A 19,109-nucleotide genomic window follows, 5' to 3' on the forward strand; every position below is an offset into this window, starting at 1 on the left:
AGATTTTGAGAATAGGATGGATGCAGAAGGTCACCAGTGAGGAATTATAAAAAGGTTATAAAGCGGGAGCTACAACTGTTTGGACATATTTGCAGAATGAACGAAAAATCAAGACCCTAGTGTTCGACATCATGGACGGTTCGAATAGGAGAGGCAGCCCCACAGATAATGGACAGATGATGTAGTAGATTGGTGTGGAGCTAGTCTACAGAAACTAACCCACTCTGCACTGGATAGGGAAAGATGGAAGGAAATAGTGAGGGTGGCGTCGGACACCAATACGTGCTGGGCCAGCGGTTATTGATGATCATGATGAAAAGGAAAACAAGGGGTGTGCTGGACCTACGTCGGGGATTGGTGTGGTTCTCTTGACTGTGCCATCAAAATGCTTGCTTCGGTCCTGGCGGGGGCTTATGATGACCCTGCCCCTGGTTCTACTGGTCAGAACGCCTCCTGCCAGCACAGTTTCTCCTCCTACTCTTAACTCGCTGGTGCTGGGGGATTGTCTGGCTGGAGGGCTGGGGGTTAAATGTCTGTGCTGGGTCACAGGCCTATGAAGACCCAGTGAGTGCAACGTGGCCCTCAAATCCTTGAGGCTATGAAGCCTCTAACCAGTCTTTCCTGAATATAATGTTGGGCCTTTGAAAGGAAGGGTCTGAATTGTTTGTTGTACCTCAGAGGGAGGCCAGAGACTTGTAGCCAGGCCCCCCTGCAGCATTGCCACCCTCAATGCCATAACTTGGGTAGTGGTGTTTGCTGTGTCCAGTGGCGCCTGAAATGCTGCCCTGGACGGGGGTTTGTTCTCTTTCACAAGTGCTGTCAGTTCTGGTGTGGCATCTGGAGGGACTCTCCTTGAGGATTAGGACAGGGAGTTGGCAGGGTTATATGCCTATCTGCTGACCAGGGCCTGCTGGTTAGCTGTGTGTGCTCAGTTGTAAACCCAGTGGAATACATTTTCCTGCCTTCGAGGTCCAGGCGTTTTGCCTCTCTGTTCCTAAGCGAGGGGCCTAGAAATCTTTCTCTGTCTCTGTGGTTTGCTGCATCGACCATACGGGAGTCAGTGGGAGGGTGGGTAAAGACACTTGTTTCCCTGGGAAGGGATGAAGTAGCAGGGTTTGGTTTTCCATGCCGTGGGCAAGGCTGAGACAAGAGTCTGCCACACTGTCTTTGCAGTATTAGCGATTGTCTTAGTCAAGGGTAGGGCTATACTCATGGGAGCTGAGGAGGACAAGATGTCTCTGACTGGGTCCATTTCATCTTTATTCTCCGCTTGGACCCCAAGGCCTTGGGCCACTCAGCATAAAAGCTGTTGAAACATTCAGCCATCCTCTAAGACTGGGGATGCCGATGACCCCTCAACCACCTCTTTGGGGAAGGAGGAGGAGGAGATGCCTGTCAGATCAGCCTGCAATGGCAAGGGGGGAAGCCCTGAGTCCCCTACCTGAGGTCCCGGCCCCAGCTGCAGTGCCTGGAGCATGCTGCCCATAAGCAAAAGTGACACATGAGGCACCGGGGGCTGATGGCACCAAGGCCATCACCTGTTGCAAGGGCCCCTGCCACTGCACCAGACCCAATGGTGCCAACCCCAATGGTGCTGTGAGGCCCAGCATTGAGGCAGGAGGCAGCGAAACTGCTGGAGCCAGTGTCGACATCCATGCCAGTGGCGTTGGAGCTAGGGAACCTGGTGGTGCTAAGAAGGACACCTCCGACTGGTAGGAGGGTCCCCGGGCTTGATCTCTTGGAGGGGTGCCCAGTGAGGCTGACAGCACTAGAGGAGCTCCTGGACAGGCTGACACCGAAGGCACCCTTAAAGGGAGTCCTGCAACCTGCCCGTGACTCTTGAAAACCCACAGGGGCCTTGCACGGTTGGCAGCTACCTATTATTGTCTGAACGCCGACTCCGGTGACCACGTCTGCTGTGGTGAGATGTGGACTGGAAACTTCCACGCCTCCCAGAACTCGAGTAGTAAGAGTCTGACTGCGATGTGTCCAGCGCTGAAGACAGTACCTGCACTGATGTCTGCTAGGCCGGTGCCTGCGTCGGTGCCAGTGAAGCCAGCTGGACCTGCGCTACTGAAGGTGCCTGAGGCAGTTGTAACTGGTCCAGCACCAAGGTGGAGGATGATGCCAACAAGGATGGCATCCTCAATGGCCTAGAGAAAGGGGTAAGCAGTGAGGTGGCAAAGTTTGCAGATGACACCAAACTGTTCAGGATAGTCAAAACCAAAGCAGACTGTGAAGAACTTCAAAAAGATCTCAGCAAACTGAGTGATTGGGCAGCAAAATGACAAATGAAATTTAATGTGCATAAGTGTAAGGTAATGCACATTGGGAAAAATAACCCCAATTAGACATACAATGTGATGGGGGCAAATTTAGCTACAACAGATCAGGAAAGGGATCTTGGAATTATAGTGGATAGTTCTCTGAAGACATCCACGCAGTGTGCAGCGGCAGTCAGTAAAGCAAATAGGATGTTAGGAATAATTAAAAAAGGGATAGAAAATAAGACAAAGAATATCTTACTTCCCCTATATAAAACTGCAGTACGCCCACATCTTGAGTTCTGTGTGCAGATGTGGTCTCCTCACCTCAAAAAAGATATATTGGTGTTAGAAACGGTTCAGAAAAGGGCAACTAAAATGATTAAGGGTTTGGAACGGGTCCCATATGAGGAGAGGCTAGAGAGACTGGGACTTTTCAGTCTAGAAGAGATGAGATTGAGGGGTGATATGATAGAGGTATATAAAATCATGAATGGTGTGGAGAAAGTGAATACAGAAAAGTTATTTACTTGTTCCCATAATATAAGAACTAGAGGACACCAAATGAAATTAATGGGTAGCAGGTTCAAAACTAATAAAAGAGAGTTTTTCTTCACACAGCGCACAGCCAACCTGTGGAACTCCTTACCAGAGGACGCTGTGAAGGCCAGCACTCTAACAGAGTTTAAAAAAGAGCTTGATAAATATTTGGAGGTTAGGCCCATAGATGGCTATTAGCAAGGGGTAAGGTATGGTGCCTAGCCTTTTGTCGAAGGCGGGAGATGGATGGCAGGAGACAAATCGCTTGATCGTTGTCTTCGGTTCACCTCCTCTGGGGCACCTGGCATTGGCTACTGTCGGCAGACAGGATACTGGGCTAGATGGACTTTTGGTCTGACCCAGTATGGCCGCTCTTATGTTCTTATCTGGGTAACCACTTGGCTTGGTATTGGCACCGTAGGGGATGGCAGGCGAGTGAGCATAGCCTGCTTCCCATCTGGCATGAAGTGGCTAAGCACCTTCCTCGGCGGCAAGGGGCCTGATGCTGTGATTTGTAAAAAGCCCTGTGCCCCTCAAAATGCCTCTGGTGTTGAGGGCTCCTGTCTCACACTGGAGTGGACACATGCACCTACTGAGCATGGCCATGGCATGGTGCAGCAGGCACCATAGGTCCCTCACGGCCGAGGCACTGGGGATTGGCTCTTATGCCGTTTAGCGAGATGAGGTGCCAGTCGTTGCTCATGGTGCTGGGAGCCTTTGGACTGTGTTGAGCCCAGTGCTGGTGCTAGGGCACTCTGCGCCAAGGAGGCTGTGCTGCATATGCTGGAGGGGGAAGTGTCTGGCTGCAAAGCCACCTCCAGAAGTAGGACTTTAAGCCTTTGAGCTCTGTCCTTCGAAGTCCTAGTCTTAAATCTTGTGCAGATTGTGCAGCGGTCTCCTTGAGGGCCTTCACTCACACAGTGGAGACAAGCAGGCTGTGCATCACTTTTGCACGTTCGCTTGCCACATTGCAAGTAGTTCGTAAAGCTGGGAGAGCCCGTATCCCCCGGCCCGCGGGAGGTGACACAGATGGACCGCAATGCGCATCTCAGCTCTTTCAACGTGTAACCCCTAACCATTTGGAGCATTAACAGCTAACTAGAAGGATTTACACTGTGAACAGTAGTAACAGAGAGGAAGCCCTGGGAGGCTGTACGCCAACAAAACAAAGCAGCAGGAACGGCTTTTGTGGCACAGCTGATGAAGTGGCTCTTTAAAGTACTATGAACCATTGGCGGGGATGGACTAAGAGAAGGGGAGCAAGGCGAGAAGGTACTGAGTGGAGCCGGGGTGGGAGGAGGGCAGGTCGGGTGTTGCGTATGTTGGTCACCCTAGTGGTGCCACTTTAGGGGACACCACCCCGATCCAATGGGTACTGGCTAGGGGTAGAAGGTTCCTGGCAACTAGGCATGCGCCAACGCACACCCAGTTTGGAAAGCACATGAGCAATCACTTGAAGAAGAACCTACCATTCATTCCTACCCTGTTTTCCTGTCTTTAACCAGTGACAGAGAGGAAGCCGTGTGAGTCGGCGCTCCACCAAAACAAAGAGCAGAAAGGTAGCACTTTAAAGACTAACAAAATGATTTATTCAGTGATGAGCTTTTGTGGGCCAGGCCCACTTCATCAGATCCATTTCATTTCCAACACAGACTGACATGACTACAGAAGACAAAAAAAAAAATTGCAAAACTGATGAATCAAATAGGATTGAAGGACGGGGGTGAGGGATAGGGGTGAGGGTGAGGGGGATGTTAACTGTCCTGTCTGAGATAATTACGAACATCGAAGGAAGGGAAGCAGTCCTTGTAATGTGCGAGGTAACGGATGCCTCTGTTCACACCATGCGTTAATGTCTTTTAATCAGTTATCAATCCATGAGTGGACCTTCCCGCATATACCCTGACAACTTATTTTACTTAAGAGCCAAGAGCCTTTGGTGAGGGACCTTGTCAAAGGCTTTCTGGAAAGCTAAGTACTCTATAGCTGCTGGATAACCCTAGTCCCCATCCTTAGTGACCATCTCAAAACACTTCAGAGCAGTAAGGCATGATTGCCTTTTACAGAAACCATGTTGGCTTTTCCCCAACAATTTATGTTTGTCTGTGTGTCTGACAATTTTAGTCTTTACTATAGTTTCAACTAATTGGCCAGTACTGACATTAGACTTACTGGTCTGTAATTGCGAGGCTCACCTGTAGAGCCCTTTTTAAATACTGGCATCACATCAGCTACCTTCCAGTCAAGAGGTGCAGAAGCTGATTTAAAGGATAAATTACAACCCACAGTTAATGTCTGCAATGTCACATTTGAGTTCTTTCGGCACTCTGGTGAATGCCACCTGGTCCCAGTGACTTGTGAAGTTCTTGCTGCTCTCTTAGCATGGCAGTGCCACACACTACCAGGCTGCCTGGAGTCACTGGTGAGTTCTCCCTTTTCACCGGTGGTGGCAGTGACTGGTGCATTCTCCCTGCTGGCTGCGTGTGACAGTGCCACATGATACCAGGCAGATGGAAGTCACTGGTGAGTTCTCCCCACTTGCCAACATGGCAGTGCCCCAGGCTGCCAGGAGTCAGTCACTGGTGAGGTCTCCCCGCTTGCTGAGCATGGCAGTGCCCCAGGCTGCCAGGAGTCAGTCACTGGTGAGGTCTCCCTGCTTGCTGAGCATGGCACTGCTGCATGCCACCTGGCCGCCAGGCAGTGTGAGCAGGGTATGTACCTAGCAGGCCCCATTACCGCTGTAGCACTAGGTAACAAAACACAGGCCCATCTGCTGTTGCGGTGTTGGAGGGGAGCTGCTCTTCTGGGGGGTGGGACGCCAGGCTGGCTGTGCCTGCCCCAGACTCTGGGCTCTGCTGCTTGTTTCCAGCGTGCTACGAACCAGCTGGATGAAGCGCCATGTGCCAAGCTGGGCAGCGAGGGCTTCGTCTACCGGCATGGCCACCGTGGGCTGCTCACCCTGCAGTGCTGCTTGCCGCTGGCCACCAGCACCACCATGCAGGATTCTTACCACAGGCCTCAAAGCACCAGGGTGCCTGTGCGCGGTGAGGCTGGGGGCTGATGTGGCTGGGTTTGGGGGGGGGAAGGGGCAGCATGCTAGGCCACTCACCTGTCCTGGATCTGGGCCTGACTGTGTTCTGCAGGTGCAGGTGTAGCCGGGTGTGTGTGTGGGGGGGGGGGGATGGCCCCAGAGCTGAGCTGGTGCTGGGACTGGCAGCCATGTCTGTGGCCAAGTGCATGGCCCCCCCCCCCGTCCCATGGGAGAGCGCACACCTGGTTTGGGGCAGCAATGGTGGCAGGCCACTGTAGCACTTTTCCAGCAGACAGCGCCCACACTATGGTTCCAGGGTCCATTCCCCCCCCGCCCCCACGGGGATGCAGCTGGCTCGGGGAGGGGGGCCGGGGCAGGCATTGGAGACAGTACACAATCCAGCTGTGCCATGGTGGTCTGGGCCCAGACTGGCTGGCTGTGGGCGGTGGCAGAACAGCCCAGCATCCCACAGCAGCCAGTGGCAGGGCAGGCAGCAAGCATGGTTTACGCTCCTGGGTGTTGTATGTAACAGCACTGCCCCCCCCCCCGCTCTGCGCACACGCGTGTGTGCTCGAAGCAAACACCGCACGCTGTCGGCTGCACGGCACACATCCCTCCCCACACTCCTCGGGCAACTGGTGCTCATGGGCGCCCCCAGTGCCCTTTACATCCCCCCCCGCTCCACACACACATGCGCGTGCGTGTGCTCCAAGCAAACACCGCACGCTGTCGGCTGCACAGCACACACCCCTCCCCACACTCCTCGGGCAACTGGTGCTCATGGGCGCCCCCAGTGCCCTTTACATCCCCCCCCCGCTCCACACACACACACACACGCGCGTGCGTGTGCTCAAAGCAAACACCGCACGCTGTCGGCTGCACGGCACACACCCCTCCCCACACTCCTCGGGCAACTGGTGCTCATGGGCGCCCCCAGTGCCCTTTACCCCCCCCCCCCGCTCCACACACACACACACATGCGCGTGCGTGTGCTCGAAGCAAACACCGCACGCTGTCAGCTGCATGGCACACACCCCTCCCCACACTCCTCGGGCAACTGGTGCTCATGGGCGCCCCCAGTGCCCTTTACATCCCCCCCCGCTCCACACACACACACACGCGCGTGCGTGTGCTCCAAGCAAACACCGCACGCTGTCGGCTGCACGGCACACACCCCTCCCCACACTCCTCGGGCAACTGGTGCTCATGGGCGCCCCCAGTGCCCTTTACATCCCCCCCCCCACTCCACACACACACACACACGCGCGTGCGTGTGCTCAAAGCAAACACCGCACGCTGTCGGCTGCATGGCACACACCCCTCCCCACACTCCTCGGGCAACTGGTGCTCATGGGCGCCCCCAGTGCCCTTTACCGCCCCCCCCCGCTCCACACACACGCACACATGCGCGTGCGTGTGCTCGAAGCAAACACCGCACGCTGTCGGCTGCATGGCACACACCCCTCCCCACACTCCTCGGGCAACTGGTGCTCATGGGCGCCCCCAGTGCCCTTTACATCCCCCCCCACTCCACACACACACACACACACACGCACGTGCGTGTGCTCAAAGCAAACACCGCACGCTGTCGGCTGCATGCCACACACCTCTCCCCACACTCCTCGGGCAACTGGTGCTCATGGGCGCCCCCAGTGCCCTTTACCCCCCCCGGTCCACACACACACACACATGCGCGTGCGTGTGCTCGAAGCAAACACCGCACGCTGTCAGCTGCATGCCACACACCCCTCCCCACACTCCTCGGGCAACTGGTGCTCATGGGCGCCCCCAGTGCCCTTTACATCCCCCCCCCGCTCCACACACACACACGCGCGTGCGTGTGCTCAAAGCAAACACCGCACGCTGTCGGCTGCACGGCACACACCTCTCCCCACACTCCTCGGGCAACTGGTGCTCATGGGCGCCCCCAGTGCCCTTTACATCCCCCCCCCGCTCCACACACACACACGCGCGTGCGTGTGCTCAAAGCAAACACCGCACGCTGTCAGCTGCACGGCACACACCTCTCCCCACACTCCTCGGGCAACCGGTGCTCATGGGCGCCCCCAGTGCCCTTTACATCCCCCCCCCCGCTCCACACACACACACACACACACACACACACACACACATGCGCGTGCGTGTGCTCGAAGCAAACACCGCACGCTGTCGGCTGCACGGCACACACCCCTCCCCACACTCCTCGGGCAACCGGTGCTCATGGGCGCCCCCTGTGCCCTTTACCACCCCCCAGCAGCTGCAGGCCCTGCTCATGGCTCACGTGGGCTGAGGCGCCTGGCGCTGTAGCTGCCAGTCTGGGACTGCTGCCGTGACGTGCCCTGCACCCCATAGGCCGCCTGCCCCCCATCTGTGTGCTGACTGCAGCAGCTACAGCACCTAGGCACTGAGGTCCCTTCTCTCCCTGCAGGCCAGCGGGCAGCCATACTGGAGCTCATGCTGTACCAGAACTACCGGTAAGTCTGCTGCCCTTCCCTGCCCCAGCGCAGGCACCTGGTGAGCAGGGCGTGGCTGGGGCAGGCTAACTGCTGTGCTTGCCCCGCTTCAGAGGCCTGGCCCCAGCTCAGGAGAGCCCTGCAGGGAGCAGAGCCCCAGGGCTGGGCAACCCAGGAGAAGCGCCAGCTGCGCTGGGTGTCCACGCTGCAGCTGGAGGTGGGGTGCCCAGCATGGGTAGCTGCTCACTAGCCTGTGCTGAATGACACTGGCCCCTGCAGGGCTGGCAGCAGCTGAGGTGTGCCACCCCTCCTCCCCAGGGCTGAGGCTTCTGGCTGCAGAGCCAGGCTTACCATGCCAGCCTGCCATGGGGGGCAGCTGTAGGGAGACGTACCCTGGAGCCTGTGCACAGAGCAGCCTGCACGAATCAGAGACTCACAGGGCTGGACGGGACCTCAGAGCTGCGTCTACACGTGCACGCTACTTCGAAGTAGCGGCACCAACTTCGAAATAGCGCCCGACGTCTACACGCGTCTACACGCGTCGGGCGCTATTTCGAAGTTAACTTCGACGTTAGGCGGCGAGACGTCGAAGTCGCTAACCTCATGAGGAGATAGGAATAGCGCCCTACTTCGACGTTCAACGTCGAAGTAGGGACCGTGTAGACTATCCGCGTCCCGCAACGTCGAAATTGCTGGGTCCTCCATGGCGGCCATCAGCTGGGGGGTTGAGAGACGCTCTCTCTCCAGCCCCTGCGGGGCTCTATGGTCACCGTGGGCAGCAGCCCTTAGCCCAGGGCTTCTGGCTGCTTCTGCGGCAGCTGGGGATCTATGCTGCAGGCACAGGGTCTGCAACCAGTTGTCAGCTCTGTGTATCTTGTGTTGTTTAGTGCAACTGTGTCTGGGAGGGGCCCTTTAAGGGAGCGGCTTGCTGTTGAGTCCGCCCTGTGACCCTGTCTGCAGCTGTGCCTGGCATCCCTATTTCGATGTGTGCTACTTTGACGTGTAGACGTTCCCTCGCTGCGCCTATTTCGATGTTGGGCTGAGCAACGTCGAAATTGAACATCGACGTTGCTGGCCCTGGAGGACGTGTAGACGTTATTCATCGAAATAGACTATTTCGATGTTGGCTGCACGTGTAGACGTAGCCCAGGAGTCATCTAGTCCAGCCCCCTGCCTACAGCAGGAGCAACCCCACTAAGTCATCCCAGCCAGGACCTTGTCCAGCTGGGACTTAAACACCTCTAGGGATGGAGAATCCACCACCTCTCTAGGTAACACATTCCAGTGCTTCACCACCCGCCTGGGGAAGTAGTTTTTACTAATATCCAACCTACACCCCCCGCCCCCCGGTAACTTCAGACCATTGCTCCTTGGTCCGCTGTCTGACACCACTGAAAACAGCCTCTTGCCATCCTCTTTAGAGCTCCCCTGCAGGAAGGTGAAGGCTGCTATTAATTTACGCCCCCGCCCCCCCGGCCCCTTCACCCTGACGTGCTGTGCTGGCACTGCCAACACGCCTGTGCCTTTGGCTGTGCTGGGGGCTGTTTCCCCTGGCGTTCAGGTCCTCCTTTCTCACGCTTCAGGAGACAGTGCGTGGGTCTGCCCTGGCACCTAGCCCTGCGTGCTGGGGGCGGCCAGCTCTGGGGCAAGGCAGGGCAGCGCTTGTGTCTGTCATACCCTGTTTTATTCTGCGTACCTGGAGCCCCAGCCTGGCATGCCCCCTGTGAGGCTGCCCAGCCCAGGTGGCGGCTGAGCCTGGAGTGGGGTGTGCCCTGTTGGCTGAGTGGGTGGGCGGCTGCCCAGGAGGGGTTTGGGTGCTGCCCAGCTGATTGGCAGAACACCCCGAGCCAGCAGTGTGTTTCTAGTGGTGGCACACAGCCGCCCATGCACACCCCACTTATCCCAGGCAAGGCTGGCTGCACTTAGTGAGCCCCTAGGTATGAGCTGGGTGGGCTGCCCAGGCACCGCAGGGCTCTTTGGCCTGTACGCTGGTGGGGTGGCTGGACAGCAGCCCCTGGCAGGGTGCCCAGGGGGCCCATGGAGGTGGGTCACTGCTGCAAAGGGCCTGGGCCAGGGCCAGTGCCAGCTGGTTCTTGGGCCAGCCCAGCCCCCGCCCCCCCCAACTCAATGGGAGGCCAGGCTGGCTCAGCCTCCGGGGGAGGCCTGCAGCCCCCGTCCTGTGCCCTGGCTGGGCTGCGTCATGCTCAGGGCCTGGGGTTCCTGTTGCGTTTCCTTCACACTAGCGCTGGAGTTGTGTGCTGGCCGGCTCGCCCAGGCCCTGGGGTAAGGGACCCCTTTGCCCCCCACTGGGGAAAGCCGCGCCGTGCCGCAGCAGATGGGGGGGGGGCAGTGCTCTGGCCCAACACAATGTGACTGGGTGGTTCTGCTGGCCCAGCCAGGGGAGCATGGGGGTGGGGGGGTAACGGCTGGCCGGGGGATGGGCGTGGGGGCTGGCAGGTGGAGGCTCAGGTGGGGCAGAGGTAGCTCAATGTGAGCATTGCTGGGCCTGGGGGGGGCGGGTGCCGTGGCGAGGGCTGTTCAGGGGTGTAGGGGCCAGCCCGTGACTGTGGGCGTCTGACCAACGGGAGCGCACATGGCACAGTGCAGCCAGGGCTGTGTGCTGCTGCCGGGCATTGGCCTGCCAGTGCTGGGCCAGCCCCTACCCGCCCTGCGTGGCTCTGCCAGCGTCGTACTGCCCCATCCCTGGGTGCAGCCTGCTCCCCCGCACAGGAAGGCTCCCGCTGCTCCGCCAACTTGCCCAGGCTGCGCTCCATGACCCTGGGGGGGTCTTCAGCCTGCTCCCCTGGGGTGCAGCCAGGCCAGGACACCAGCGGGCTCTGCTGCCCTGTGCTCGGCTGGCCAGCCCAGCCCCTCAGTAACCCCAGCGGCTCTCTGCAGGAAGGAGACACTGGCGGAGCTTTACCCTCCTGCTGGGCCCATGGAGTCGCGCTCCACAACCCATCGGGACTACCGCAAGGAGGGCTTCCAGGCTGTGCTGCTGCCCCACACCAGGGTGAGACCTGCCCCCGTGTGGGTGCCCGGCCTGCAGGCAAGGGGTGGGGGAAGAGGGAGAGGCAGCTGGCCTGGTTGAATAGGCAGCTGGTAGGGCACAGGGCACCTGGTGTCAGCCAGTGCTGCAGTGCCCCACAGCGTGGGTGGTGCCCTGGGGATGGTTGGGGCAGCCCCAGCAGAGTGCCTGGCCCTGGGTGCTGTAAGCCGTGAGCTGCAGCTCCCTGCACAGCGCCCGGCCATGCCCAGCTGATGGGCACAGTCTGCCTTTTGCTCCTCCCAGCCCCACGACTACCACCGTGAGCAGCCCCGCACCTTCTGGCTGGAGAGCGCCCGCCAGCTGACGGTGAGTAGCCGGGTCCGTGCCAGCCGGCTGCCTGCGGCAATGAGCTGGAGTCCCACCAGCTCCGCCACCCCACCTGTTGTCCGCCTGCAGCCACTGGCAGGGCTGGGCCTGCCCCAACGGACTGGCAGCCCCCCCAGCGGCAGGGGACGGCAGTGACTCCTGCTCCTCCCTGCCCAGCCCTGCGGAGCTCCGCCCGCCAGACCCCACGTTAGGCAGCCAGACGGGGGGGCACTCCCCTGCCCCCTTCCTCTTCTGCTCCAGCTAAACCTGCCCATCTGCAGCCCCCGTGCCCGGGGCTCTGCCCATCTGTGTGCCCTGTCCCTCGGCTGACAGCCCTGCCCGTCGGCCTCTGCCCCGTCTGTGTCTGCCTCATCCCTGCCCGCCCGCATCTGCAGCCCCCGTGCCCAGGGCTCTGCCCATCTGTGTGCCCTGTCCCTCGGCTGACAGCCCTGCCCGTCGGCCTCTGCCCCGTCTGTGTCTGCCTCATCCCTGCCCGCCCGCATCTGCAGCCCCCGTGCCCAGGGCTCTGCCCATCTGTGTGCCCTGTCCCTCGGCTGACAGCCCTGCCCGTCGGCCTCTGCCCCGTCTGTGTCTGCCTCATCCCTGCCCGCCCGCATCTGCCCTGTCCCTGCCCGTCGGCCTCTGCCCCCTCTGTGCCTGCCTCATCCCTGCCCGTCTGCATCTGCCCCCTCTGTGCCTGCCTCATCCCTGCCCGCCTGCATCTGCCCTGTCCCTGCCCGTCGGCCTCTGCCCCCTCTGTGCCTGCCTCATCCCTGCCCGTCAGCCTCTGCCCCCTCTGTGCCTGCCTCATCCCTGCCCGTCTGCATCTGCCCCCTCTGTGCCTGCCTCATCCCTGCCCGCCTGCATCTGCCCTGTCCCTGCCCGTCGGCCTCTGCCCCCTCTGTGCCTGCCTCATCCCTGCCCGCCTGCATCTGCCCCCTCTGCATCTGCCCTGTCCCTGCCCGTCGGCCTCTGCCCCCTCTGTGCCTGCCTCATCCCTGCCCGCCTGCATCTGCCCCCTCTGCATCTGCCCTGTCCCTGCCCGTCGGCCTCTGCCCCCTCTGTGCCTGCCTCATCCCTGCCCGCCTGCGTCTGCCCCCTCTGCATCTGCCCTGTCCCTGCCCGTCGGCCTCTGCCCCCTCTGTGTCTGCCTCATCCCTGCCTGTCCACATCTGCCCTGTCCCTGCCCGTCGGCCTCTGCCCCCTCTGTGCCTGCCTCATCCCTGCCTGTCCGCATCTGCCCTGTCCCTGCCCGCCAGCCTCTGCCCCCTCTGTGCCTGCCTCATCCCTGCCCGCCTGCGTCTGCCCTGTCCCTGCCCGTCGGCCTCTGTCCCATCCGTGTGCGCCTCATCTCTGCCCATCTGCCCTGTCCCTCGGCTGACAGCCGTCTGTTGGCCTGTACCCTGTCCCTGCCCCTGCCCCTCCGTGTCCGCCCTGCTCGTTGGCCTCTGCCCCATCCACATTTGCCCTGTGCCCCCAAAGGCCCTGCCCCACCCATCTGCATCTTCCCTGTCTCCCCGTCGAGTCCCCTGCTACACCCCTGCTCTGCTCACTTGGGCCACTGCCCAGTTCCTCCTCTTGCAGGGTGTCTCCAACTTCCGTAGCGGCGAGACCCCCTTCCGAAGGAACGCGACCTTCACCACCCCAGTCAGCGAGTACCTGGGCCAGCCCCTGCCCTGCGCCCCAGAGAACCACCCCACACTCTAGCTCCCGCAGGACAATAAAAGGGCTGGGGCCAGCTGGCTGGTGTGAGGTGGGGGTCTGTGCTTGGGGGGAGGGCAGCCCTGAATGGGGGCAGGGAGCTGGCTGGCCTGGGCAGTGAGCAGCAGGAAGCAGTGGTTAGGGCCCTGCGCAGACTCAGGGCCCTGCCAGCACCTGTGCACTGGGGGGGTATGGTGCTGTGCTGAGCCAGGCCCTGGCTGCCCCTGTAACGGGCCCTGTTAGCTCAGCCCTGCTGGTGATCCCAGGGCCAGGTATGGTGCTTCGTCCCCGCTGTCTCGGGCCTGAGGCCATGGCCTGCCCAAGCGCCTTCCTGAGCCTCCTGCAGGGGTAGTGCAGTGCAGAGTGAGGCTGGCTGCACGGGGCGGGTCTGGCCTGGCCCAGCCTTTGCCCTGGTGCCAGTGGGGCTGGCAGAGGCAGCAGGAGCTGACACCGGGCCGGGGAGGGGAGCAGGCTGGGCTGCTGAGCTCTGTGCGACTCTGTGACACCTGAGGCTCCCAGCGCTGCCTCCCTTGGGCCCAGCTGGCCCTGGGGGGCTCAGCTCCCTGCTGGCAGGCCTTGGCCAGACAGAGCCCTGGGCAAAGGGGCCTTCCCATAAGCTGCTGGTGCTGAGCTGGGGAGAGCGCCGCAGGCGGGGTGGCTGGAGAGGTGGTGGCCTGGCTCTGCTCCATGCCCCAGAGCCACATGGGTCCTCACTGCCAATGCTGCCCAGAGCCCCCCCGCCCGCAGTAGGTGCTGCTGGAGCTAGTGTTCACAGCAGCCAGGGTGGCACTGCCCTGCTCCCCGACAGCCACACGGGGTTGCACGAGGCAGCGTCTTCGAGCGCCCCTCCCAGTAAGACGCAGGGTCAGTGCAGGGTCCGAGTCAGGAAGTCTGTATTTCAGGCCGCTCCTGTACAGTTTGATCCCCACTTTCACACCCAAGCGCGGCTGTGGGCACTTCCTGGGCATGGGCCTTGCCCAGTCTGAAGAGTACTTCCAGGGCAAGGGGGGGATGTGAGCCTGGTACAAGGCAGGGCACGAGCAGCCGCTGTGTCACAGGGCAGCAGCAGAGGAAGCTGCTCCGCACGCCATGCCGAGGGCCAGCCCTGGCAGCAGCCCCCAGCTCGCTCCCCTCTGGGAGGGGCAGCTCCTGCCAGGTGCTGAGTGCGGCAGAAAGGCGCAGCCAGGCCCCTGGGGGATGGGCTCAGAGCCAGCTGGGCCTGGGGGCAGTGAGGCTGAGGGGCTCAGAGCCAGCTGAGCATGGGGAGGGGAATGGGTTACAGAGACGCAGGGCCCCAGGGGCTGGGTCTCAGGTGGTGCCCGGGGCCAGGCCAGCCCCTCCCTGGCGCAGGGTCAGCTGGGCTCCCCAGAGCACAGTGGGGTGGTGCCGACCCCGCTGGCCCCGTCAGGGCCTGGCGTCGGGTGCTGAGTGGAAGGAGCATGCAGCTGAGGCAGGCAGGGCCAGGCGGGCAGCACCGCCGAGTGCCAGCCCCGCATGTCTGCCGGCAGAACAGGGCCGTGTCGCTGGGACCCGTGGTGCTCAGCTGTTGGCTTTAGGTCTGCAGTCCATAGGCACAGCCCGGTGCCAGCCTGTGAGCCGCTGGCACATGGGGCGACGCTGAGCCATGGAATCTGCTCGCGGCAGAGCCCCCGTCACAGCCCGTGCACAGGGCAGGGCCAGCCTCAGATGACGCTGTTGTCTGTCCGTTCGCCCAGCAGCCAGTACGTCCGCATCTTCCCCTTCCCCTGGAAGCCAGAGGGGCCATCAGGCCAGCGCCAGCACCCCCGGCTCGCTCACACGCACGCCGCGCTCCCTGCCCGTACGAGAGCGTGGGGCTGTGCCCTTCGCTCCCAGCTGGGCAGCAAGCTCTGGCACTGCCCGCTCACGAGGTGATCTCTCCCTGGGGCTGAAGTGGGCACAGGGCTTGCTGGGCTCTCAAGGGCTGCGTCTACACGTGCACGCTACTTCGAAGTAGCGGCAGTAACTTCGAAATAGCGCCCGTCACGTCTACACGTGTTGGGCGCTATTTCGAAGTTGAAATCGACGTTAGGCGGCGAGACGTCGAAGTCGCTAACCCCATGAGGGGATGGGAATAGCGCCCTACTTCGACGTTCAACATCGAAGTAGGGACGTGTAGACGTTCCGCGTCCCGCAACATCGAAATAGCGGGGTCCTCCATGGCGGCCATCAGCTGGGGGGTTGAGAGATACTCTCTCTCCAGCCCTTGCGGGGCTCTGTGGTCACCGTGGGCAGCAGCCCTTAGCCCAGGGCTTCTGGCTGCTGCTGCTGCAGCTGGGGGTCCGTGCTGCATATACAGGGTCTGCAACTAGTTGTTGGCTCTGTGTATCTTGCACTGTTTAATGAAAGTGTGTCTGGGAGGGGCCCTTTAAGGGAGCGACTTGCTGTTGAGTCCGCCCCGTGACCCTGTCTGCAGCTGTGCCTGGCTCCCTTATTTCGATGTGTGCTACTTTGGCGTGTAGACGTTCCCTCGCTGTGCCTATTTCGATGTTGGGCTGAGCAACGTCGAAGCTGAACATCGACGTTGCCAGCCCTGGAGGACGTGTAGACGTTATTCATCGAAATAGCCTATTTCGATGTCGCAACATCGAAATAAGCTATTTCGAAGTTGGGTGCACGTGTAGACGTAGCCAAGCTGTGCAGGGGCCCTTCTCTGCATGACCACGGCCCTGGTACCCTGGGCTGCTGCTGCCCATGGCTGGTCCCCCCATCTGCTCCCAGCTCACACCTGCTGGTGGTGCCTGGCACCCCATCCCGGCCAGGGGCCCAGCTGGCCTGTGCTTGCCCAGCAGCACCAAGACACCAGCACCCCGTCCCCAGACTCACTTTCATCTCCACGTCTCCACGGAGCTCCAGCTCGAAGCAGCCCAGCTCGTCCAGGATCTCCTTGGTGGCGCAGGAGATGTGAATCTTCAGCGCTGATTGGAGGGAAGAGTCAGCTGGGGCCAAGGTGCGTTTGGGGGGTGGGCTGGAGCGACACCCCGGGCCCACTGCTCACCTCTGGGCTGGGGGTGGCTGCGCTAGACAGGCCCAACTGGGCGGTTCCAACAACACCCCTTCCCCGTGGCAGTGCGGGTCAGGCCCGGGCTGGGCAGGCTCGGCAGCCAGGGCCCGGCGGGGGGGGTACGCGGCGAGGCCGGGGCCAGGCGTGCGACTTACCCTGCCCGCTGGACTCCATGCGTGAGGCTGTGTTCACCGTGTCCCCAAACAGGCAGTACCGGGGCATCTTCAGTCCCACCACCCCGGCACAGACGGGCCCTGCCCAGGGAGAGAGCCGTCACCTCTGCACGGCGCCCGGCCCCCCAGCTCCCAGCCGGTGCCCTTCCAGGCAGCCCGTGCAGGCGGCGGGGTCTGGGGGCAGCTCACCGCTGTGGATGCCAATGCGCAGCCGGAGCTGGTCGCTGGGCCGGTGCTGGATCCGGAAGGTTTTCACGGCCTCCAGCAGTGCCAGGGCCATGCGGACGATCTCGCGGGCGTGCAGCTTCCCGTTCCGCACCGGCAGCCCCGACACCACCATGTAGGCGTCCCCGATCGTCTCCACCTGGGGGCCCGCAGAGTCAGGGCTCAGTGCAGCTATACAGCTGCTGCCTGCCAGCTGCGCCCCGCCTGAATGCCCGGCCCAGGGCCTTGTCCCCCGGCTCCAGCCCTGGGCCCCCCAGGCCCTGCCCTGCCCTGCCCTGCCCTGCGAGCGCCCAGCCCCTCACCTTGTACACATCGAAGTTGTCAATGATGGCGTCGAAACAGGTGTAGAGATCGTTCAGGAGGGTCACCACCTGTGGGGAGCACGGGTGAGGGTGGGCGCCAGCCTCCCGGGCCTCTCACCAGGCAGCTGCCCCCCTGCCCTGGCCAGCTGTGCTGAGCACCCCAGGGACTGGGCTGCTGGGGAAGTGGGGGCTACTCCCTGGCGACTCTCAGATGCCTCGCAAGGGGCTGTCCAGCTATCGGCAGTCAGGGCGTCCCTAGGGGTGCAGGGCATGGGACCACCCCCCACTCTTTGCCAGGCTCTGCCCCCCACCCCACCTCTTCCCACCTCCCCCATCCTCCAACCCCTCCACTCCGTCCTCTGGAGGGACAGCTCTGCCTCAGTTACCCCCAGGGGGTGCTCTGCCCCACCCCCACTCACCTGCACGGGGGGTGCTCCCCCCCCGGTTACCTGCATGGGGTGCTCCCCCACAGGACACTTGCATGGGGGTCCTCCCCCCAGCTTACCTGCATAAGGGTGCTCCCCCCCAGTTACCTGCATGGGGTGCTCCCCCACAGGATACCTGCGTGGGGTGCTCTCCCCAGTTACCTGCATGGGGTGCTCTCCCCAGTTACCTGCGTGGGGGGTGCTCCCCCACAGGATACCTGCGTGGGGTGCTCTCCCCAGTTACCTGCATGGGGTGCTCCCCCACAGGATACCTGCGTGGGGTGCCCCCCAGTTACCTGCATGGGGTGCTCCCCCACAGGATACCTGCATGGGGGTGCCCTCCCGGTTACCTGCGTGGGGTGCTCTCCCCAGTTACCTGCATGGGGTGCCCCCCGGTTACCTGCGTGGGGTGCTCTCCCCAGTTACCTACATGGGGTGCCCCCCAGTTACCTGCATGGGGGTGCTTTCAGCCGACAGGGCCGTGAACCCCACAATGTCGCTGAAGTAGATGGTGACGCTGTCAAAGGCCTCGGCCTGCACAGTCTCCCCACGCTTCAGCTGCTCGGCCACAGAGCTGGGGTTGGGGGGAGCCAGTGTCAGAGCTGCCGGCCCAGACTGGCAACCCCCTGCTGGGTAATGGGAGCAGGGCCAAGCGCCAGGCCCCTGCCCTGCCCCCAGCACTGTGCAGGGCAGGCCAGTGCTCAGGCCCCTAGCCCCTGTCCCCCCCCCTGCCGCAGGCGACTCAGCAGCGAGAATGCCCTGGCAGCCCCTGGCCCCCAGGCTGCTCCAAGGGCTGAGAGGGTCTCTGAAGGGCTGGGGGAGGGCCCAGGGACTGCCCAGCAGTGGCCCAGGCATCTCTTGCTGGGCACCCCCTCCCCACAACCATCCCTAGACCTGCCCCCCAACAAGCCTCCCCAGCCCAGCAGAGCGCAGCTCCGCGCTGCCTCCTCCCAGGCGAAGGGCAGGGGCACCCTGACCACAGGGACGTTAGTGGACTTCAAGCTGAACGTGCAAACCCCTGGTGCAAGCAGCGTCCTAGGCTTGCACCAAAGCTTGGGCCGCCTGCGGAAAGCGGGTGAGTCACTGGGTCGGGGATGCTGCTGTGTGGCCCTGGGGAGTTGTAAGTGCTGGCTCTGGGCTTGTGGGTGAAACTGTAGCCTCCAGGAGAGCTCCACAGTAGGAGGTGCGGCAACCTACGGTGAGAGGGTTTCTAGGCAGGGGGAGCCGCACTGACGGCCGAAGGGCCCCGTGTCACGTGGCTGGATTTCTGTACTGGCTGTAAACAAGTGCTCAGACACCACATCCACCGCCCAGCTGCCTGGGACTTGACTTGGCAGTGGGTGCAGCCCAATTGGAGGCTGTCTTCTGGGACTCACCCAATGGCCATTTGCCACAACAGCCCCCCTGGGTCAGGTGGGGACGGGCCCTGCAGGGACTATGGGAAGAAGAAAGGGGCTTTGTCCCTGAACACAAGAGAGAACTGCGAGAGAACAATGGTGTCCCAGCACGTGGACCCCAGCGGGCTGCACCTACAGTTCTCCAGTGACGGTATCTACGTGACCTGAAACGAACTCTCAGAGACACTCAAGAATCAGCAGATAACATCGCTGTGGCTGAT

The 19,109-nt window shown here is 61.6% G+C and overlaps 2 protein-coding genes across 9 annotated transcripts in view; one reads left to right on the top strand and one right to left on the bottom strand.

The window, feature by feature from the left end:
* The window catches only part of SPAG8 (sperm associated antigen 8), a 29,567-nt gene extending 15,464 nt beyond the window's left edge, over nucleotides 1-14,103 (top strand). For 2 of the 4 annotated variants that reach the window (XM_074995915.1, XM_074995919.1), the window contains exons 3-6: nucleotides 5,674-5,848; nucleotides 8,264-8,309; nucleotides 11,187-11,301; nucleotides 11,581-12,384. In XM_074995915.1, the coding sequence (XP_074852016.1) occupies nucleotides 5,674-5,848; nucleotides 8,264-8,309; nucleotides 11,187-11,301; nucleotides 11,581-11,799 (555 nt within the window). In that variant the 3' untranslated portion in view covers nucleotides 11,800-12,384. Of the gene's footprint in view, nucleotides 1-5,673; nucleotides 5,849-8,263; nucleotides 8,310-11,186; nucleotides 11,302-11,580; nucleotides 12,385-13,212 lie in introns of those variants that run through there. The other 2 variants (XM_074995916.1, XM_074995918.1) reach the window with 2 other exon arrangements.
* Nucleotides 14,104-14,220: 117 nt separating this feature from the next.
* The window catches only part of NPR2 (natriuretic peptide receptor 2), a 64,281-nt gene continuing 59,392 nt past the window's right edge, over nucleotides 14,221-19,109 (bottom strand). For 3 of the 5 annotated variants that reach the window (XR_012645821.1, XR_012645822.1, XR_012645820.1), the window contains exons 17-18: nucleotides 17,942-18,065; nucleotides 17,068-17,135 (exon numbers count right to left, since the gene is read on the bottom strand). Coding sequence is in view for 2 of the 5 variants with exons in the window: in XM_074995913.1 (XP_074852014.1) it covers nucleotides 15,027-15,089; nucleotides 16,189-16,280; nucleotides 16,522-16,620; nucleotides 16,729-16,903; nucleotides 17,067-17,135; nucleotides 17,942-18,065 (622 nt within the window). In the remaining 3 variants the exon portion in view is untranslated. Of the gene's footprint in view, nucleotides 15,090-16,188; nucleotides 16,281-16,521; nucleotides 16,621-16,728; nucleotides 16,904-17,066; nucleotides 17,136-17,941; nucleotides 18,066-19,109 lie in introns of those variants that run through there. The other 2 variants (XM_074995913.1, XM_074995914.1) reach the window with 1 other exon arrangement.

Source organism: Carettochelys insculpta, chromosome 5 (assembly GCF_033958435.1).
Source record: "Carettochelys insculpta isolate YL-2023 chromosome 5, ASM3395843v1, whole genome shotgun sequence".
NCBI classification, from domain to species: Eukaryota; Metazoa; Chordata; order Testudines; family Carettochelyidae; genus Carettochelys; species Carettochelys insculpta.